This window comes from Tyto alba, unplaced genomic scaffold, assembly GCF_018691265.1.
Source record: "Tyto alba isolate M040663 unplaced genomic scaffold, T.alba_DEE_v4.0 Super-Scaffold_27, whole genome shotgun sequence".
In the NCBI taxonomy this organism is placed as follows: Eukaryota; Metazoa; Chordata; class Aves; order Strigiformes; family Tytonidae; genus Tyto; species Tyto alba.
In genome coordinates, this window is record NW_024881301.1 from 21,957,756 (window position 1) to 21,980,956 (window position 23,201).

General features: G+C 37.8%; 1 protein-coding gene across 7 annotated transcripts in view; it reads left to right on the forward strand.

Moving 5' to 3' along the window:
• Positions 1-23,201, forward strand: part of CARMIL1 (capping protein regulator and myosin 1 linker 1) — a 197,712-nt gene that overhangs the window by 98,065 nt on the left and 76,446 nt on the right. For all 7 annotated transcript variants that reach the window (XM_042798035.1, XM_042798028.1, XM_042798031.1 and 4 more), the window contains exons 10-17: positions 1,184-1,272; positions 5,878-5,972; positions 10,233-10,319; positions 13,945-14,048; positions 16,004-16,081; positions 16,197-16,273; positions 17,208-17,312; positions 22,020-22,089. In XM_042798035.1, the coding sequence (XP_042653969.1) occupies positions 1,184-1,272; positions 5,878-5,972; positions 10,233-10,319; positions 13,945-14,048; positions 16,004-16,081; positions 16,197-16,273; positions 17,208-17,312; positions 22,020-22,089 (705 nt within the window). The remainder of the gene's footprint in view (positions 1-1,183; positions 1,273-5,877; positions 5,973-10,232; positions 10,320-13,944; positions 14,049-16,003; positions 16,082-16,196; positions 16,274-17,207; positions 17,313-22,019; positions 22,090-23,201) is intronic.

The window sequence follows — 23,201 nt, forward strand, 5'->3', positions numbered from 1 at the left end:
AGTACATGCATAAAACTTTCCACTTGCAATCACACTGCTGTAGAAGCATTCCGAATGATTGAAATATGGAAGACAAAGATAGAATTGGGAAGATGGCTGAGTTGACAGTCTTTAGAAAAAATTGTCACCTTTACTGTGTAAAGGATTAGTAAGATTTTGTGTGTGGTAGATGAGTTTTTTTCTTTTTAGGACATTCAATTAGTTTAAAATCTAAAAAATCCTAGAAAATGTCAGACCGTCATGAGAGACACAGATGTCCCAGGTGTGAGTGTCACATTGTTTTTAAAGGCAGATAACAATGGTTTCATCACTTTGTGAGCATAACTGAAATTTAGCTTTGGGCTTCACATGAATGTTGGTTAGTGTGGGCTGTGAGGAAAAAAAAAAAAAAAGTTGGGGGGTGGGGGGGGGGGGCAAATCCAGAAGCGAAATAAAAGATTATAATAAAAGGTGGTGAGGTACAGATTTCACTGTATGGCTTTTGAATCATTAAGGTTTTATCTCTCTATTTGAATGAGCACAGCAAGCAAACTGTTTTGTAATCATGTTTTGTTCATGGTACTTTCACATGTCTGTGCAAGTGCTAGAAACCAACAACAGTAAGACTGGGAGATGGATCTATTTCTCTGTAGATTGAGAGAATTCATACTGAAATACACTGACCCTTAAGCACTAGCCCTTGGCAGTCTTTGGAGGATGTGTAGTTAGAGTGCTTTTGCTCTTGAGTTTTTGGGGGAATTTTTGGCTGCCTTAATATCTTTCTTTGTGTTTAGTTGTCTTTCCTGGTTAGGATTAAATCTCTTTTGCACTAGTTGCTACTTTCGTCTGAAGGATTAGCATGCACATGAACAAGATTTCTATAAAAATTAAGTGAACATTTTTTCTGAATTGCAGGGTTTCGGGTTTTTTACTATCATTATAAAAATTCTGTCTACTATGATCAGGTGGCCTGCTTCATAAATGACTCACTTTTAGTCTGCCTCTATCTTCCCTGAGTCTTTTCCAGAAGTCCTTTGTTGCCATCTGACTCCCTCTGGGATGTTCCTGGTATTCTTATTTACTATTTATATATGACAAAAAGTTCATCACGGCCTGGATCCCATTATGATGTACAGCTTATAACTCGGTAACTGTCTGTTCCATGTTTGTGTTCTTTAACACTGTTCTGTCTTTTCTGTGGTAGTCCACTGATGTCTGTGAGCAGATACTGCGAGTGGTGAGTAGGTCCAATCGATTGGAAGAACTGGTATTAGAGAACGCCGGGCTTAGAACGTAAGTAATTCCTTTGAAACGTTGCATTAGTTACTGCTTACTCCTAGCAAATAGGATGTGTGATGTGTTAGTCAGAATAGGCATTAAAAAAACCTCATGTTCAATGTCTGCCTTGTTCTGAGGAGACTGTAGTCACAGAGTTTGTCATCAGGTTTTTTGGAGGTTCTTTATGTCCAAGAAATCCCTTTAAACTGATGGTTTTTAAGATTCTGCCTGGACAGTTGGGCTAAATGGAGCAAAATGGATCGGCTAAGGGCATAAGCCCTAAATCATCTCAAACTGTTCCTCTCTGAATATAGTTGCCAATAGAAGTATGAATACCTTTTTGTCATTTAAAAAACAGTGTTTGAGGTTTTGTTTAAAAAAGCATATTATTCCATCTCATGTAACAGATTATAGTTTTGTTCCCAAGAGAACTGGTTTTATCTTATTGTGGATTTCAATTAGCAACTTTTTTAAAGCGAGAAAGTAGATAATTATGTTTAATGCCTTGCCATAGCCTTGAAAGAAAGGGGCATAGAGGTAAGCCATGCAATTTAATCCTTGTATAAGTTTTAAATACAGTAAGTTGTAGTTATTTGCTTTTTTTCCCTTCACAGGGTATAGAAGCAAAGTCCAAGGTACAAACTAGCCCAGTTGGAATTTTCTGTAGCCTGCTTTAGTTCTAGTAGACAAGATGAAGTCTAGTGCTAATGAATTTTTATGTTAATTAAAAAAAAAAGTAGAGAGTTGGGAGAAGCAGAACACTAAACTAAATAAAAATAAAGAGAAACAAGCAGTGGGAAAGTATTTGGTGTACTTTACATTGTCTCCTCTTCCATTCTTTGGGTCTTTTTCCCCTTTTTAAAATGGGTTTTGTATTGAAATACCCTTAAAAAAAAATGCTTAAATGACATAGGAAACTTGAGGTGGAATTTGGAATTGCACCCAAACTTTCTGATTGCTAGTGCATTGTTGTTAATAGCTGTCATTTCAAATGTAAGCACCTGATTTTAATCTTGTTTTCTTGTGGTATGTGCCATGAAATCCAGTGATAATCATGAATATTAAAAGATATATTGAGTACTTTTGCACCTAGCTTAATTTATCACAGTTGGATTAACTGCTTTCAGTTTTAACAGGATCAATCTGTGACTTTGGTTTTCATGTCTCCATCTACATGCCTTGGTGTGTATCTGCTCCAATCAGCACTGTTTGTCTGTTTTTGTCCTGGATGCATTTGTCACTTTTGCCAGTTACCATATCTGCTTGCTAGGAGGAAATCCTGTTTTTGCTGGGTATCTTCACATAGCTTACAGACCAGTCATTTTTAATGATCTGTGACAGACTGCCAGACCAGGGTTAAGAAAGAGCTACCAAGAGCAATGCTTTGAGAAATAACCTGGGCAGCTGCAAGAGCATATTTCCTCCTGCAGCAGTCAGTTTAAGACTATGTAATTCGTTTCTGTCAGCCACTCATTTCTGTGATTTAGTTTGGGACATGGCACCATAAACACTTGTCATCCTCCCAGCTGATGAGATAGCAAGCTACTGTGCGGTAGTTGTAAGGATCCAGGACTACAGAAGTTTGGATTTGCTGTTTGGGAAAGCAGGTTGTCTGCTGAAATTTCCTGTCTGACAATTGTGCCAGTTTAGATGCACTTCAAAATTTTTGTTCCCATTGCCATTTCTTTAACAGATGTAAAGGGTGCAGTCTAAATTATTTTGGATGGCTTTAATGCATAAAGCAAGCACTAATGTTTTGGCAAATGCTAGGATGCTGACTAGGGTAGGTGATATCTAGATTTCAGGGAAAGGAAAGTAGTTCAGGATGACTCAAACAAATGAGCTTGAATACAGTCAAATGGCTGAGGTGTTTTAGAGGAATGGGGCAATAAGTGATAACCAGAACATTCATTTTTATGAAACTACAAGATGGATTCTTAAGTCTGCAAGGGCCTGTTTGCAGGAGCTGATGAAAATGATCTATTTGTTGCACTTACGTACTCCAAAAGCCAGCAGACAGAATGTGCCTACTGCCTTCCACACTGTCCTTTGCAGCCCTGCTCTGAAGGGAACGACCAGCTACAAGAGGGGGAAGAACAGAAGTGCCTGCTGCTGGTACCTGAAGGGCCTTTGGCAGTGACATTACATCTCATCTTCCCCTGCTGCATGGGCTCTGAATGCCCTTAGACCTAACAGTATTAGTTCCTCCCACGCACGTCCTCTTTTTCTCTGTTACAGGGATGTTGTCTAGACAGACTTTGAGAAATTGTATTGTTTGTCTGAAATTTCCAGTTCTGTGGTATTCTTACCCTTGGTGAAATATCCTTACTCTGCCATATGTGTAGTTAAATTGAGTCAGTTTTTGGGCTTTACCTCCAAGCCTGAATGTCTGCTGTTCAGGCATGCATGGCTGCACAATGCATACAGAGTGAGTTTGATGCTTTGTAGAAAGTGTCAGGCTTACATGGCATGCTCAGTTCATGAAGTGTGCATCCAAAAGAAGTAATAGATTTTAGGACTTGAGACAAGGAGGGGAAGGGGTGTTGCCTAGTGAGCAGAGCCCAGGTGCCTCTGTTTATGGTGGAGGCTGTACGGAGAGCGAGAAAGTTGTATTAGGTTTTTCCAAAATGAGCTTTGGAGCCCCATGGGCCCTATGTAGGTAATCCAGTGCTTTCTGATGGAAGTTGATACTGTGTCTTTGCTAAGTAGTTCACACATATCCTGGTTGTCTGAAAAGTTCTGGTAATCCTGCCTTTGTTGGTAGCAAAAGCTGAAGCAGAGTTCATAAGCAAGCCTGGAGGTGTAGTCAGAATACTTTAATGACAAGAATCTGTTAGGGATAAAGGCAGAGGAGGAAACTCCCCATGAAGAAAGGATTTTTTGTTTCTTAACTCAAAACCTCATTTTTCTTGCCTGGACATACGGAGCTTGATTCACTTGCATAAGCACAGGCATCTAGTGCTATTTGAAATGCTGGAGGGTATCCACAGAGTGTTGGCAAATGTAACTGAAGACCTACAGGAGATATGTCATCTTCTGCAGCAGCAGCTGGTAACAAAGCAGGATACCCTGAGGCCTGTCAGGTGGTAGAGATTCAAGCCCAGAATTTATTTTTGTTGAGTGTTTGTATTCACATGTTGCTTGTATTTTAGGAAAAGAATACACTTTTCCTAAAGGCAGCCCATCATTATGCATTTGCAGCTCTGGAACCTGTTCTAGCCCCAGGCATCTGTTTAACGACTTGTGGTTTCAAAGGGAAGCTAAACTTCCCTGCATCATCTCTGTACTCCAGTACCCGTTGCAACAACAGATAACCAAAAACTATTGAGACTATTGCTGTCCAGTCTCCACTCTGTTCCAGATACTGGAAGAGGATGCTACCTCCACTGCAGTTCTCAGCACACGGACTGATCTACTGGTTTTGTGGTAGGCAGGATCTGTTGCATGGAAAGAGGGCAGTGTTAATTATCACTCTTCTAGCAATGTAGCTGGTAGTTCTCCACCACTGGCCTACAGGAGGTAAGATAATGTACTTCAGGGCAGAGAGAGAAGGAAACTCAAGGCATATTTTTGATTTCTACCTCAGTGTCTAATTTAGGTGAAGTAAGAACATTGAAATTATAGTCTTAGTTTAACAAAAGCACACAGCAGGGCTAGTCCTGTAATACATGAAAGCTTCCCAGTAGGTACAAGGACAGGTTTAAGGATTTGTCTTAGAGCTGATAACAGCCAACAGCCTTCTCAATGCAAGGAATATATTTCCACCAGAGTCTGACTGTGCGGTTGTGTAGGAGAACCCAAGCTAGCTTTGAACTTGGTGCTGTAGGTGGTGGTAGTCCAGCTGCAGCAAAACTGTCTCGTATGGAGTAGTGTTCCCTTGCCTCTTAAGTGGGTTTGGAACAGATGTAGGTCCTGCTACTACAGCTGCTTACCATAGCTGGTTAAAGTTAGTTCAAAGCTATCTGTGCTACCTGGCCTGGCTGTTGTGAGCATTATAGAACCGTGTATCCTGGGACGTGTTGCTAGGACTGTGGTTAACCACTCATGTACTTTGATGCTTCTCACTGTAAAAAGAAGCAAGCAAAGACCAGTTCATCAGTTTGCTGCTGTTCTTTGAGAGCACTATTCCTGCTGCTTTACAAGGTCAGAAATACTCTTGGTTTGTTGCCTTCCTGGATATGCTGCAAAGCCTATCTGTTTGAGTGAGTGTGGTAGAGAGATGCTGCAAGTAAAGGGGGTTGGCTTGTGTGTGAAAGAGGTAGAGGTACAGAAGTTCATGTATGTATCCCACTCATACATGACATAGAGATGTGCTTGAGTTTTCAGTTATTCTGTGTAACTCCCATTTTATATCTTCAGATCTGTATCAAAAGCAGTTTGACCTTTGATTGAGTGCCCTTCAGTCTCTTAGCTCACAGAATAAACAAATAATAAAATAATCCACTTTGAAAGATAGCAAATTAGCCAGATAAACATTGTTTAGAACTGTGAAGAATCTGTTACTGCTCTGCAGTAGGGTAGGCCACTTCTGGCTGGTAATACCTTGGCACTTTTAAGCCTCTGAATATGCTGTTGATAGAGAGGATAACAGGTTTCTTTCTCCCTCTTCTTTTCTTGCAGAGATTTTGCACAGAAACTAGCCAGTGCCCTAGCCCATAATCCCAGCTCAGGACTCCATACGATCAACCTTGCTAGCAATCCACTTGAAGATAGAGGTATTGTAACATTTGTATTTTTCTCTTTGTACAAATGTGATAGGAGGATTACTGCTGCTCCATTCAGCTTTGGCTGAATAATAGGTTATTGCTCTGTATGTAATGCTTTTGTAAGTATGTGTTGTTCACAGATGACTGAGAATCACTATTCTTTTTTGATTTATACATATCCATTAGGTTGTTGAGAAATACTTGAAAGTCTTAAACCAACCATGGATTTCATTACTTTTCATTACATTTTCACAGAGGTTTCTTTTAAAGGAAGATAGAAGACAGTGACTGTTTAGGACTAAAGAGTAAATAAAGTGGTGTGCATGTTTAAAGGCAACGTAATAAGTTGAAAGATAAGGATTATATTTTCCTGATGGTTTTGTGTTTCTATTTCAGCCATAATTCCATATTTATTTTCAGTACTGAAACTATCTTTTTTCAGTTTTGTGTTAGTCCACTGAGTTGCCAGTACTTGGTGATGGTCAGTAATACGGGCATAGCTAGCATCCTTATGGAGCAAAGTGCTGTTGGCTCCACAAGATGGAAAATCAAGCTGAACAGCTCATCTTCTCTCAGACTAGGCACTGCTAGGCATGATTTCAGTACATATCGAGTTATTCCCCTCCCTTGTCTACTCTCCTTTCACCCTAGAGGCATTTATTTTTTAAAAAAAAATGTTACATTCTCTCAGTCTGGAGCTCACCCTTCAATGCTGCCCATGTGAGATTTCCATTTGCCTCAGTTAATGCATTCCAGGCACACAGTGTTCTGAGATCAGACTATCTTGTGCTCCTGATGGGCCAGAAGAAAACTAAGAATTTTATACAGTGGACCTTTTCTTGTTTTATTTGGTTTGTTTTGGGGAAATTTTCTAGTCTCTTTGCTGTCATGATTCAAAATGGAAAAACTGTTCATTTTGGTTACAGCCTGACTGACTCAGAATTTTGTTAACACAGTTTTGTAGGTATCTCTCTTTTCTTGCTGGTTCAGTGAGGGAAGAAAAGATGGGAAGGGTTTTTATGCTTTCCTCTTTTGTATCTCTTCCTTTTGACTAGAAACAAGTATGAAAAATATTTTTGGTTTTAGCCTATTCAGAATAGTTTTTTATTTAAAATTGTTCACATGAATTGCTTTAATTCTCTGATTACTTCCTGCCTGCTGATTACCGCTTGCCCTCCTTAAGAATCCTTATCACGTGAAAGCTAATGTTTTGCTGAAGAGCATTATTATTACAGTGTGCCGTAGGCCAGACTGCATTGTACAAAAATTTCTGTTGTAAATTGGAAAAAAGACTGTTACATTCTTGATTCTGCTTCTGAAGAAGTGTATTTAGATTGTGTTATATGAAAGGTTTTTTTAAAAGGAACTAATTTTTATGTCGAAAGCAAAACAAATGACCAAACATTTGGTAGATATTCTGCAGGGTAGAGTTTTTTTGTTGTTTGGTTTGATTTAAAAAAAACAAACAAACAAACAAACCACAACATATCAGTGTGGGTACTTTCTTTGCAACAGACATATAGATTAAAATCATTCTGCATTATCCATGTACAAGATAAATGAAATGCAGAAACTACAAATTCAAAAAATGAGTAGGTTTTTTTCATTATCTCAGTCTCTCTTGTCACATATACCATTGGATTTGACATTTTAATTAAAGAATTAGATATTATATGAGTACGTACAGTGAAATTAACTGTAATTTCAGTGTGCAGATATTGCAGCTTTTCAGTTTAAGAAAGATTTGTGTGTCCTATGATCTGATGTTCACTGAGTGCAAGGTATATTTGACTTTACTAAACTGAAGGGGCAGCAAGCGTTTCACAAGTAAGAGAGATATGGAGATTCATGTAAACATACAGATTTCAGAAAATATCTCTTGAAAAATTGCCTGCAGGAACTGGATGTTCAACCAGATTATTTTACAGTTATAAGGGAAATAACAGAGTTGTGTGAATTGTGGGGAAGAACATACCGTTGTGCCTTGTTTGAACAAAAAACCACCCTGAGCTACAGGATAGTATTGAGTACCAGTAAGTAGGCACATACGATTACATTAACGCAACTGTCAGTATTCCAATAACATGGGAAGTGTGTTTAGTTTAATTGAGGCATAGAACCTGGCTTCATTTCAAATACAAAGCAGTGTTTATATGAAGTGATTTACACTGAGACCAGTCTCTTTTAATTTGTGATTGGCTTCCCTTTATGGTACTGTCAATATTTGTGAGACTAACACCTGGAAAGTTTATTATCAGTCTTGGCTTTAAAATCTAGCCATGCTAAAGCAATGGGAGTTTTGCTTTTGGCTCTACTAGGATCAGAATTTAATCTCTTATTTTGTTAAAAATAATGCAGAACAAACATACTGAAGCCTACAAATACTCAAATTTAACTGTGTGCCTGGCTGCAGTTTAACTCTACTTCTGCCATCAGAGCTCTCAGCTCTGTTATGAGGTTAGCAAAAATGGTGGCTTAAAGAGGGTTCAAGGGCCTGAGTGACCAGAAGCACTTTTTCATTCTGCACCTGATTCCTGTATTTATAACTGGGTGGGTTCTTAATTCCCAGTGCGGGTAAGATCTTAAAATTGTTAAACTTGGCCAGAGTGATAAGTGGTCTGCAGATTGTTAGCTAAATACCAAGATGGAGATTTAAAATTATTTGCTGTGATTCTTATTCAAAATACGTCACAACAAAAATTACATTTATGATATCTTTAATGATTCTCAGTGTATTCCTTTTTCTTGTCTTTTCCCAGCATAACTCTACCTTGATTTTGAAACTATATATTGCAACTAAACCATCTTAACAAATGTGGACAGTCAGGTACAGAATACAAATTCTGAGGCCAGTTTAAGACAGATTGAGCCTTGTACTTCAGAGGAGCTAAAAAGACTATTTTTTTTAAATAGTAGACCTATGAAAGAAAATATATTAATATGACTTGATTCATTCTTGCTTAAAGTTGATAAAGACATCCAGTTATCATTGTGCTGTACAATAAATGATGCCAAGGCATCATGGGTCTACTATTTTGGCAGTATAAATAAAATACAGTATGTTGTTTTGGGCTTTGTGGACATTACACCTATCACCAGCATACAGAACATGCTTTTACAGAGGGCATTAAAAAAACCCCCTACAACAATATCTGCAAGGTAGGTGTTCTTTCATTATCAGTGATAGGTAAAACTTGATAAAAGCAGAGTAAATATATGTATGTGACATAGTAGCAGACTGTTTCATGTCTGCATACGTGGAGAAGAGTATCAGCTCTTTCATTTACTGTGTTTTGAATCAAGTAAAATGCTTTACCCCTTTTTTTTTTTGCCCTTTTCTCTCCGAGTGAGTTGCTGTAGAGGACTATATTTCACACCTCAGGTTAAGCCTGGAGTTTCTGTGTTGATTTATACCTCTAATAAATATTTCATGGATTGGTTCCATTGTTATTTAGGATGTGCCCTCTTAATCAAATTCCAATCTTTTGCTTAAATGGGGGGATTAAATTTATGGAGTGTGGAGGTTGGATACCCTGAGAAAGGTCTTTAATGAAAAGTGCTGCTTTTTTTTATTTTTTTTTTCCTTTTGTTGGATTTATGCTGAGGTAGTTCAGTCTGTGTCAGCATCTTAATAGGTATTTACTGTTTGGGATCGCAAGTGGTTGTAGCATTTCTAAGCCTGTGTCCTGTCTGGTAACCTGCAGGCTACTGTAAGGGAATTAAGTGGCCATTATGACTTGTTGGAGGTTTCAGGCTCTTAGGGTTTACCTCAGAAAAAGAGGGCAGTGTTAGCTAACGTGGGTAACTCTCTTGCCTTGACAGCCCTTTCTTTTAAAAGAAAACAAAAAAAGTTTGAACTTTCATGTGAGGTACTTTGTTGGGTTTTATTTTGTGGTTCATTTTTTTTATTTGTTTGGTTTTTGGCTGAACCATAAAGATTCCAGATTTCCCAAGTGCTGACTGTTTGACATATGTCATTATCTTCCCTTTGACTCCTTCTCAAATGTATGTATGCATTATATAGTTTTTAAACTAATTAAGGTGGCTCACTGATCATTAGCAACAAGATCCCATATCTGTTCAGTGGTTGGCAAGTTAGGGGATCTTGACTACTACAGTCATTTCAAAGATTTATTGTTATAAAAAGACAGGGTCATTTTGGGCCCACCCCCACAGTGAGTGCAGTTTGCCCCTGGTGTGATTGCTGGGAAAACCTGAGATCACATAGTTAACCTGAAAACATCCATTTTTGCTTTGCTCCCCCAACAGGTGTGTCATCTTTGAGCATCCAGTTCGCCAAACTTCCAAAGGGACTGAAACATTTAAATTTATCTAAAACCTCCTTGTCACCTAAAGGTACGTTTTACAAGTATGTCTCCTTTTCTGTTCTAAAAGTTTCAGGCTTCCTGCTAATAATACCTTTTGTTACCAGATTATAAATTAATTCTGTAAATTATTTGCATGTCTATTCTCAACAGCATGGCTTCTTTTTTGCAGTCCTGAGTTGCTGAACCGTGGATTGGGTTCTGTGTCCCCTTTTAGCCCTTTGAAAAACTCTTACTCACTTCTGTAAGCTTTGGTCTTGAACCTGTATTGTAAAGAAGGATTGAATTTAGAATTGATATAAATGATATGTTTCATATATGGTTCAAAAAGATGTCTGAAGCAAAAATGTGTAGGGAACTTTCCAAATGTTTTGTAGGTAATTATTTTATGAAACCAACTGTTGTGTCAACGGCTGTTAAGTGGCTTGCTCTGAGTAAAGACCTCTTTGTTTTATAATTTACAAATTTCCTATGTCATAATTGAAATGTATGTATATTTTAAAAGCAATAACAGTACGGAAACACAAGGCAGAAACTTTCAGGATTTTTTGCATTGCTGTTTTACAAATAATAGATGCAGTGACCTCTTAAACAGACTTGCACAAACCCAGGGTCTCCTGTATAGAACATGAGTGTTAAAAATAGAAAAAAATGCACTGACATTATTGCAGCTTTTTTGTAGATGTTGATGACCTGGAAAAGATGAGTTACAGTCCATGAAGGACATTAGTTAATAGGAGCTATACTCTTTTATCCTTTTAATTATTGCTCTGTGAAGTGCAGATTCTTTGTTCTTCTAAGCTTTCAGGGTTTACCAGGGGAAGTATGAGTGGGGAGAAGGGGTTTTTGTTGTTTTTTATGAGTGTCTGTAGATCTTGTTATGCTTAAGTAAATAGTAAACCCTAAACTGAATTTATTCAATCATGATTTTATTAGAAAAGAATTCATTAGACTCTGGGGTTATTTTTTTCCACTGCTAACTCCATTTTTGGTGACAAGCCAAATGTCAAGATCAAGAACCTTGACTAACCTTACATGTGCTCTTGAAATTAGATGTTCATGTATTTGACAAACGCATGCAGTTCTGGTATTGTTCATTTCTTCATATTGTTCATTTCTTCATGTGATTTGGACGATTTCAGCAAATGGTTGTGATCACTGAGTCAAGAGAACACTCCAGCTACACTTCCATCGTCTTAAAAGATAAATGCCAGCTTGGTAGAGTTCATCCACAAAACCCTTGTCAGTAAAAATGAATTCTGAAGTTACAAAAAGAATTCAGAAGGTTTTTAACACACTTTTTAAAAGAAAATCTTTAAACAAAAGCTGAAAATATTTTCCAGTATGTCTAATACTGGCCTCATGTGAATCCTAGTCCAGACTGCATTCTAATAACTATCTGTTCTCCAGAGAGTAACATGTGACTATGAATACTGTCCCATGGCAGCTCCTCAGAATTCCTTAAAAAAGTATATGCGATGTCTTAAAATTAGAATTCTTATAACCCTCTGGACCTGAAGAAACTCGGCTTCACCTCTGTGGTTGTCTGCAAAGCTGTCTGTCTTAGCCAGTTTTCCTTTAATTTAAGAAGACAATACTGAATTGGTTTTAACTTGGGCAGCTATTTTTGAACTTGTAATATTTTCTGTGTGGAAAGTCTAAAGGACACCTTGGATCTTGGATTCAGTAGACTCCAAGGTGCATGGATTTTTTTCCCCAGACTTTCTTTTTCTTCTTTTTTATTTTTTTATTTTGAGCTTTTCAGTTTCAGGAATTCTGTACAATCCCTCACTGCTTTTGACCTTATTTAAAAAGCACTTTCTGTTTGAGCTAAGTTTCTGAGATTGAGCAGTGAAGGTGGTAACTTCCGAGCTGATCTTTCTTCGAATGTTGTATCTCAAAGTTCCTGAGAGCTATTAACACTTTGAGCCTCCTGAGAGCAGTAAAAGAGCATAAAAGATTGTCTGCAAATGGAAGTGAGATTACTGTTAGAGTATAGCATGAGGTAGGTGAAGTTCAAACAGAAGCTTATTGATTTGAAGATTCTGGTTAAATGGAAAATTCTAGTATACTCATTCAAAGATAGGGCTTGCTTTTCTGAGCCCAAGCCAAGGGCTAATTAAAAAGTCCCTCATTCACATTGTTTGTCTTCACTGATGTGGCTGATTTTGAGCAATTGGCCAGTTTTAAACATGAAACAAGCAGAAACGTTATGGATTGTTTGATAGCTCTTCTCTCTTAAACTCTTGACACTTCTCTTGAATTCCCACAAATGTTTTTTTGGTAGTATACTCTGAATTGTTGACTGTACATTACATTCATTTCTACTTCTCATTGTGGCTTATAAATGCTGTTGAGAAGACTTGCTGAAGTGAATCCGAAGCTATAAACTTTAGCGGTTAAATAGAGCTTCTAGATCTTTCAGAGTTTCAGAATGTATTTGTTTGCAGTTTACCTTTATAGATAGGGCATGGATTCAACAATGCAATGTCAAGATAAAAGAAAAATTGCACAAAGGGAAAAGTTTTGAGACTTGGCAAAGATGTCACTCTTCTTCGATTCTTTTCAGTATCAAATGCCTCCTGGAACCAAGAGCCATACTACTAACATAGGAGACTTTCTTAATATTTGGAAGCTTGGAAAACTAAAGCACTGACATGGGGTATTTTGGTCTCCAGTGGCTTTCTAGCCGCTTCCTCTACATTCTACCTGGTAAATCCATTTAGTAATAGTTTTTAAGTGGAGAATGGATGTGTTCTGTCCATTGAATGTCAGTCCATTTTCACTGACCAGTAGCTTTCAGAAATTGCCCATTATTGTGTGTAGTAGATCAAAACACCTGCCTGCTTCACAGCTTTGGCGAGACACTTACAAAAAAGCCAACTGCATCTATTAAAGGACACAGTGATTCTTGTGTCTGTAAGAAACACATGCATGTAGTGCCTGAAAGGCAGCAATAACTATCTACAATAAATTAAAAACTTGGTGATAGATAAGATGGAGTTAGAAGTAGCCTTGTCCTAATTTGTTTCTGGAAAAGCTGAAGAATTTTGGAGAAAGAAAGCTCTTGACTGGTTTGTTCCCTGTGTGAGCTTTTTAATTTTAATGTGAGAAATACGTATTTGTTCTGATCAGGAACTGAAAGTCTTTATGCGTCTCTTGATACTTTAATTAACTATTTTTCTGAAATCACAGGCAAATACATTAATTGAGATATTTTTAATTTCTAGGTCTTGTCGAATGGCTTTTGAAGTTTTGGGAATTATAATTGTTAATGTACTTGGTCTTCCACAGATACTTTTATCTAAATATTATTGTTTGCAGGAAGACACTGACTTAACACTATGGAGTAAACCCTCTTTTCAGAATCTGTTTCAAAATGGGATTTCACTGTTAAAACCAGCATAGGCTTGGCAAAAGACTTCTTCCCTGGATGTGGGACCTCTAACACACTGTGTCTCCATCAGGGCAGCTGGTGGAGCGTGGTCCAGGCAAAGCCAGGCATGCTGTGGCAGAGCAGGGAAGGGTCTCCTCTGCCTGGGAGGTCATTAAGCATCTGTGTATGTCTGTGTTCACCGAAATTGTGCACTTGCAGGGTCTGGGTCAGTTTTGTCTAGAGTTGACTGTGTTGAGTACTGAGGGTTGTTTTTTGGCAGGAGTGAACAGCCTTTCCCAGTCACTGAGTGCCAACTCGCTGATCGCGAACACGCTCGTCTATCTTGACCTCTCAGGGAACGCGCTCCGTGGTGATGATCTCTCAGTAAGCACTTTCCTCTCATTTGGGATTTAATGAATGGATGTTTTAATTGTTAAGAGAAAGACAGAGTAATTTTGCTTAGATCCTTCTTTGCTTTTATTTCAGTACAGTTCTAGTAGGGATAGAAAATAACATTTTGATCTTTACTCTTCAGTATATAGTCAGAGAATTAAATTGCCCCGCGCTACTAAATAAATCCACATAATTTTATCTCATCCTTTTAGTCCTTGGTTTCTATTGATAAATGAGAAAGCTGCAAGTGTGCTACTTGTTTCATTGGACTTACCATGCTCCCTGAGTTTTGTTTGAAAGTGACCAAAGCACAATTTAAAATACTCCTTTTTAGTGCTAAGTGTATTACGAATTTTTCATTGGAAGGTTGGAAGCAAATGATTTCTTTTGACTTAGAAAGACATCATTTCTGGTTTTCAATATTTTTGTTTGCATACATAAATCTGTGCACCTCCTTGACACATGTTGTTGATGCTCATGATTCTTTGAAGAATGTAATTATTTTTTAAATTCCTTTGTTCAGTTTATCAATTGACGTAGAAGTGCAACTCTATTTTCTCTATAACAAAATCCTCTTAGTTCTCAATTTGTACGTATTCACTTTTTGACTGTTATATCCGTATTTCTCTCTCACATCAAAAGTTGTGTGCATGTGAGTGTCAGGTCTTGAATTCTTTAAGTATTGAGCATCTAAAATATGCAACACAAGGGTCACCCGATCCTATCACTTACAGTGCAGTCAAACATGACTCTGACTTTTTCACAAATCTTACGAATTTGTTTCCTGAGCACATTCAAATAAATAGTCTTTTCAGAGATGAGGTGAAAGTTTCAGTGGGAGAAGAGGATTTAAAATGTAGCAAATGAATAGTTAGATATAAATAAAGAGTGAGTTACTCTTTAAGGGAGAATAACATAGCAAATAATGTAAAAACAAAAAGTAAAATAAAATGTACAACTTTGATAGGCAATGCTTAAAGAAATCTGATGTCTACCTACAATTTTTAAGGGACGCAAATACAAAAAGAGAGGCTTTTCTTAGCCCACCAGAAAGAAAGACGGTGCAAACTAAAAAGGGCATTAATACTGAGATCTTTTAATCTGTGGAACAGTTTTCCAACAGGAGTAAGGAAATCCTGTTATTTAGCAATTAAAATAAACCCTAGCAAAGCACAGGGATTTTTAAAGCAGTGACCTTTCTTGCACTGTAGGTATAGGGGCTAAATGACCTAATTTTTAGAAAGATGGATCTATTTTAGAAATGTTGAATGTGCTGTTTGGCTGGATGTCATATGGAGTTGAGCATTCCACATTTCTGTGAATTAGGTCATCCATTTATCTTTCTGTGTTGTTGTCAGAGACTAAAAAAAGACCAAAATAAGACAGTATATAGTAAGAAGTTTTACATATGCTAACATTTTATATGACATATCCTATGTAGTACTGAAGCCATCAATATTAAAATCTTGTTACCTGTTCTGTATTCTCTCTTAAACCTTTAATGCACTGCTGATATTAAGAAATAACCATGGGCTTCAGAGACAAATTAGTTGCTTCCCTCATGCTTAAAGGGGCTGGCTTGAACTTACAAACCAATTAGCCTTTCTGAAATGTTACAGCAATATGAGTGACATTCCAAGGTATTTCTAACTAAATTAATTATCATTTGCTGTGAAAGTGAATTGCAAGATAACTCAAGACTTATGCATTAAGAATAATGTTTGGTAGATGTACTCCAAGCACAGTTTTTTCCCATTATTTTAAAAAATTATAGCCTTCAAAAGTAAAACAGGTCGTATTGATTAGATGAAGTTTCAGCCACAACTCTTAATGCAATTTTATAATAAAAGCCTAACATGTAATGAGAAGTAGCGATATGGTAATTGGTGTCATAATATCAAAATTAACATAGATAATTCTTTTTTTTTTGTCTCCATTAATTGTAGAGCCTGTACAATTTTTTGGCCCAGCCAAATGCCCTTGTTCATCTGGATCTATCCAACACGGAGTGTGCGCTAGATATGGTAAAGATGTTTTTTGTGGAGATTCAGATACCACGGAAACATTTCCCACCTTCTATCCCTAGGTACTTTTCTGGGTTAATATAAAGTAAGATCAATCTTCTTTGTTTTAAACCAGGTGTGTGGAGCCCTCCTTCGTGGATGTCTTCAGCATCTAGCTGTCCTTAGCCTCTCTAGGACTCTTTTTTCTCACAGGTACAGTTTAAATGTCATTACTCTCAACGCCTGCAATATTTTGTTTTAGAATTTTTTGCTCTCATGTTGCACTATTCTTTTTAAGAATAAATATAAGACTTTGTAAAAGTCTTAGGAGTAGTAGTGTTCTATGAAGTAGGTATTACTTATTCCAAGCAAAATATATTCTTTCCCTTTCCACTCTTCGCTAGATGGCTGTAAAATAAGCTACCTTGTCTAATACATTTTTTTTGTGATAGTGATGCAGTAGAAAGTCTTATATGTGTCTTTTGCCTCTAAGAGGCATAACATCAGGCTTTGAAGTCTGACTGACTTGACTCCTCTTTTAATTTGGTTTTTAAATTTGTATTTTTCATTATTTGATGATGGTTACACATGCTTTTTTTCCTTTTTTGCCCTTTTCCAGGAGGAAGTCCCTTTGAAAGTCTTAGAGACTGAACATTGACTTTGTAAAATACTTTCATTGTAGAAAATATTAATATTAGCTTCTATTTTCTTCAAATCAGTGTCTTGGGTTCATATCAGAGATGATACCTAAATGGGGGTAGGCTACTCCAGCAATGAGTAGTTATTTCTAGTGCTGAAAAGGCAACTTCAGGGGGTTTTTTAATGTCCTGTTTGATCTTCTGCTCATAAGATGTAAGTATATTCACTGTTAACCAGACCTCAATGATCGTTCTTTGTAGTTCACCAAACAGAAGCTAGGTAGTAATGTCTTCAGTGCAGCAGTGCAATGCTGAGGATTGTTTGTTGAATCAACGTTTTGATGACGCTGTATTTCTAAGCTAATTGAGAGCCAGTGATTACAGAGCTGTTGAAAGTAGAGCAAATTAAACATGTAAAAGATCATTAAAATTCTGATGGCTTGCATTTACTATTTATTGGAATGAGGAGTGTCTAGATACTACTTCTTAATGAATTTGTTTACTTACAGAAAAGGAAAAGAAGTCCCTCCCTCCTTCAAACAGTTTTTTAGCAGCTCACTTGCTTTGATGCAGATTAATCTTTCGGGAACTAAACTCCCTCCTGAGCCTCTAAAGTAAGAATTTAATTTCATTTTCTCCTGTTGCCTAAAACCTAGTTTTCATTGTTATATTATGTGAGTGCCTCATATTAAAAATGAAGGGGAAAGGATTTTGCTTCTTTTTTTTCTATTGTACATTATTGGTATTGCAAGAGTGAGTTTCATAACGATCACACATTCAAGAAATGTTGTTTCCATCTCACAGTTGAGACTATCAATCATATTTTCTTCTGTGGGAATGTCACAGCTGTTTAGCTCTCATCAGCATTGTTTTGTGATATATTTCTTACTTTGTGGCTTCTGAACAAAACTGGTTGCTTTACAGTAAAATGGGGTTATGTATTTGGGTAAGTGTTATTCCTTTGAGGCTGCAGTATTGCAACAGCCATTACAAAACTGAACCTGTTGCAGTGCTTGGGAGGAGAGACCTATGGCACAGAGATGTGCCCTCCTTTTGGGGGGAAAGACAATGGCAGCAACTTCTAGGAATGCTGAGTGTAATGCATCTCCTTGCTGTACGTCACCCATCCTGTGGCTAACAGGTTCTGGTGATATGGATTGGGTACTGGAGAGAAACTTTTTTACAGCCTAATGCAGGCTGAGGGAGATTTTGGAGCACTGTGTCACCCTTCCTGTGATGTGTGCAGTTTTGAACTGTGTTGAATGTTCCATACATAAAATTTAAGGTGTGTTTTAAAGTCAAGATAGGTCTAGATATAAATAGGTCTAATTTAGATAGGTCATTGTGTGATTCTGGCAGAATCCTGGGGTTTACTTGGCTAAATTAAAGAAAGGGCTCTTTCCAGAGTGTCAGCTTGCTAGCTAATATGCATTAAAACATACATAACTCTATCTGTAGTAGACACCTAGACATGTTCACTAACCATTTCAGGGAAGTCACCTCCAAAATCCTAATCTGGATGGATGGATGGATGTATGGATGGATAGGCAGACAGACTTGTGTGGTTGGGAGCCTGCCTCCTCAGGGAGAACAGGCAAGGGAAGTAGGCTGTAGCTCCGCAAGGGAGTAGCTAATGAATGGGAATTGATGGCAAAATCAGAGATGTGGGATATGAAGAGTAGTTAATGAATACTGGATGGAAAGCTTTTGATACAGGCTGGGGGGGAAGTTAATGGAGAGAAAAGTGGCAAGTGCCTCATGGGAAAGGGTAGTGTACATTGGTTTTGGGATATTTTTTCTTAATGCAATTTGACATTGGAGAAGATAGTACAACATGATGCTTAAGTAAGATGCACTGGCTTGAAAATAACATTCAACTGCAGGAACCTCTCATTCTAGTTCTGAGCTTTCACTCTGTTCTGCGTGATGGTGTGGTGCTCTTGGTTGCTGTCTTGCTTGCTTAGACTTTGTAGGATTAGGAAGGTCTGGTACTGATGTGTTTTCAAACAGAAGGTAATTATTGAGAAACACATTGGTTGATTCTGATTAATTTAGGTCTATTGGTTCTGTGATGGAGGGCAGTAGGGAGCTATGTTTAATGAAGCAAGAAGAATGGAGGATGTATGTGACTAATACACAAGTCAATCTTATCAGTGCTACAGGAAATAATGTTGTGAGACACTGCATATACCTACACAGGTTAGGAAAGGTGAGAAGCCCCAAACACTAAGTTTCATATTTAGCTCCTCTTGACGTGTTGAGTATCTCCTGGGGTGTGAGGAGTCTTGGCAGGTGAGTGCTCTACAATTGTCTGTGCTCATGGAAGATGTTACTGTATTAATTTCTCACAAATACTTGTGACCCCTTGATCTGCCAGCTGTGCAGCAAATGAGATCTTCCTCATCCCTTTCAGCCAAAAATGATCTTCTGTATTAAGAAAAACATACTCTGTTGATAATGTTTAAGCTAATCTGGCTCAATCTGACTGAATTGGGTTGGAGAGGGTTACTGGTATGACTGGTGTTGGTGGAAGCAGGGGCAGTGAAGGGTAGCATAGGATGAGCGGAGAGCAGAAACCTCTTCCATCAGCACAGACAGATCCAGAAAGGAACATCTGTACAAAGTCCAACTGGACACAGATGATCTCAGCGTGTCTATGCCACTCTCAGCTGGCTGGCATCTTGGTATGGGATTCTTTTGTTTTGTTCTGATGACAGTGTTCACCTCTGCCTAGGAGGTAGGACACAGCTCTTAATATTTTTTGGTAGTTTCCTTGATGTGCTTTTTCTCTGACCTGAGGTTTTTTTCTTCAGTCTGAGCTTACTTTTTCTTAGTACACCTTGCTTTCCCTCTCAAACACTTTATGGCTTGACTAATGCACTTCAAAAGCATCCTGTGAAAGTTAATCTGGTGTTAAAAGGGTGGAGGATGTGCTATATCCTGGGGCAGCTGCTTAGCCTTTTGGTCTTAACCATAAGAAATTATGAAACTTCTACAGAACAATCAAGATCATAGGATTTGTTAAAGACAAGGAGATGGAAACACCTTTTTTCAGACAGACTTATTTGTCATTGCCAAGACTGCAATAGCACACGAGGGATGATTTCTAGAAGGAAAAATAAAAAAGACATAGTACTTCTCTGACATCTTTCATCAGTGTATGTCAAAAAGCTTTTGACAACATGGGCCTTGGAACTCTTTTGTGACAAATGAGAATTTCCTGATTTCTGACAATGAACCAGAGGTCAATGAGTTGGATGTGTGAGTCAAGATCAAGCCCGCGTACAAAAAAAAAAAAAATAAAAAAAAAAAAAATGCAGATACCTGACACTGAGTCCCAGTTCACCATATTAATTGTTATTTGATTTCTTTCTTATTGACTTCCTTTAGATCAACAGTTGTGATATGTTTAATCATATATGGTAATTCAGTGAGTTTAAAAATATTGGTTAATCAGTGCAGTGAGCAAAGGAGACGAACTTTCTTGTATGGTGATGGACCTGTTAATGTATGTCAAACCTTTCAAGGAAGAGGTTTGCTAACAAAGTTGTGCTGTGAGGATGCTGCGTAATGGGTGGGGAAAGGGTGCCTTTGTACACAGCTGGTATAGTTAATGTTCCATTGCAGCTCACTTCTTTTTTTTTTTTTTTTCTTTTAACTAAGTGAAGCAGTTTATACTCTGTCTTCCTTGTTTAAGTGTATGTTGGTGTTTTTGTTCATTTACAGACATTGCCAAAAGTTATATTTTGATCTGTCAGTGCTATAACAAGACAAGTTTTTGATATGCTTCTCATGCAAATGCTAATTACAAGGCCAATTCTTACATTCTGCTTCTGGCACAGTTGACAAGACCTTTCCATGTATTGCCATGTGTGCGATTTAAACATAGTGGCTAAGTATAATTATAATATGTCTGCCTTCAGTGCCTTTGAATGCTGGTGAGGTTTTCATGATGAAGAGCTGAGAAATGACGAGATTTTTTTTAGGATGAGTTTATATGAAAGAGGTTAGGAAAAAAAACAACCCTTTTTTCTTCCCGTGAAGAGAGTACATTTGATGCAGCACTTTCTCTTTTTCAATCAGCATTTTTTTAAGGTTGCACTGTGTTTTTTATGTTACCTCAAAATGTTCAGGAAGTTCTTCGCAAAGTGTTTTGAAAAGCTTTGAATAAAAGCATGTTTGGGAAGGAAATATAGACAAGGGTCATCTGGAAATTTTTTAAGAACTGGTGAAGAGCTTTCACTTTTTCTTTTTTCCCCAAAGTTTGTATATTAATAGCTTAAGAAGTAAATAAGCAAAATATATTTGCCTTTGTTAACAGCGAAGGTCTGATTAACATTTATACCTGCAGGGCAGATATAAATAGCTTTAAATGAAAAACCTTCCCAGGGTGCACACATTTTAAATATGGCTTTTACGCACTACTTGCATAGCAAGTGTGTAGGCAAATGGCTCAGCAAAATGGATTGTTTTTTATCTCTATGCATCAGTAGTTTGGATTCTGTTAGCTTGCTTTTGGCTGAAATGAAGTTTGGGAAGGAAATCCTTCTGTTTTTCTGTTCAATTACTAATTCAAAGCAGCATCTATTCTAGATACAAGAAGGCATATGCAGATTTATTCCTTCTCTAAGACACATATTGTTGTGCTTTCTGGTTTGACAGTATTAATACAAATGTGAGATTAACACTAACTTTCACATGTGGAAACAAACTTCTGTAAGGCTTTAAAGGTAGATTTATGAAAATCATAATCAGTCATTATTACGCTTGTCTGCCATTGTCTGGGAATATAATTTTGAAATCTAAATATTTATTGGTTTGCAGAAGTGGAGAATTGTGTGATACTTGAACACAATCCAGCATTTGAGTGTTACAGGTACTGTGCCTAGCTAAAATGGCTGGTTGCACTGCATCTTGCATATATTAAAACTCCAATTTTTTTCCTGAATTCTTGGAAAATCAGAGAGTTAGTGTGGTCATACAACAGAATGCTCTTTTTGTAATCATTTGATGTTCTCTGAAAGCAAATATTGAAGAAAATTCATCCCTGATAAATGTTATTAAATGTTAATGTAGCAGTAGCTTTATGGTTTGTTTATTAACCTTACATCCCTGCAGTTTTTGAAGCTGCTGGAGTGTTCTAAGTGTGGCAGGTTTGTGCTGCCATTGTCACTTAAACAACTGTTCAGCTGGTGTGGTTTTGTTTTGAAATGGTTCTTTGCTTTATAGGTATATTAACCTGTGATCACTTAGATGATGATGTAAAGCTGCCTTTTTTTTTTTTTTTTTTCTTAAATGGTTCTAAAATTGATCTTTTTCAGAGCGCTTTTATTAGGCCTGGCTTGCAATCACAATCTGAAGGAGGTGTCTTTAGATCTCAGTAGCTGTGAGGTAAGGCATATTTATCAGGATGTGTTCAAAAGATGCAATGATGTGGAATTAGAGTTCCCGTGAAATCCACTGGGTGAGGTATTCTTCCTCTGTAGTCAAAAGTTGTGGGAAAGGTAGAACTCAGAGAAGCAGTTACAGTAAAAATCAGCTGCTGTGTGTGAGAGCATCCTAAATAATGAGCACAGAGGTTCAGAGCACCTGCAGAACCTGATTGGCAAAACTCCCCTGCAGCGTAGCTGTTCTGGATACGGAGCCAGTGCGCCGTTTGCTGCTTGGCAGCTTCTGCTCTCTGGTGCTGTGGTTACACAGGGCCCTGCAGCAGGACTTTCCAAGGTGCCCAGATTTGAGTGGGTCACAGGAAACTGCATACCCCCAAAGAGATGTCTGTGGTTGGGTTATCTCCCTTCCAAACTGGAGATGTGTTTCCACTTCTGCAGATTTACTTTTTAACCCTGGGAGAAATTCTGCTTTCCTAATCAATTAAGGCCAATAGGGAAATTTGGTAAAAGTTGATTGAAGCATGCTACTAACATAAGCGGCAATATCTCAAGAATAAATAAAAGCAATTGTGACAGTTTGATTTGCTTTACCTTGTTTCCTCTTGCTTCTCTGTGCTGTGCTGTGCACTTTCTCAGGATTGTCCGTACTCTTGCAGGATGATACCTGCATGGCTGCAGCTTATGACAAAAGATCAGCCACGACCCTGGGGAGCCAGTGAGGCAAAGTTACAGAGAGAACCGTGTAGACTCTTGCCAAAACCAACATGACCCAGCTTAGGCTCAGGCCTTCTTTAGCTGGGTGGCCACCTTTTCCTTTTTAAGCTGCAAAGAAAGCCTCTCACCTGTTAGGCAGATCTTTCCAAGTCCATCACCTGAGTATGAAGTGTTCTAGAAGTGCCTTTCAAATGCAGTGGGTTCCCTTTAAGTAGAAAACCTGCAATGTGATGAACATGTTGAGGTTCAATAATCCTTGCCGTAGGTTTGTGGTTGATTGCTTTTGGAATGTGCACAGATTTCCTTATGAAATAAAGAACAAATCATTGTGAATGCATTTCACAGTTTGTTTTGATATTTTAGGCTTTTTTAAAAATAGTATTACTTTGAAGAGCACTA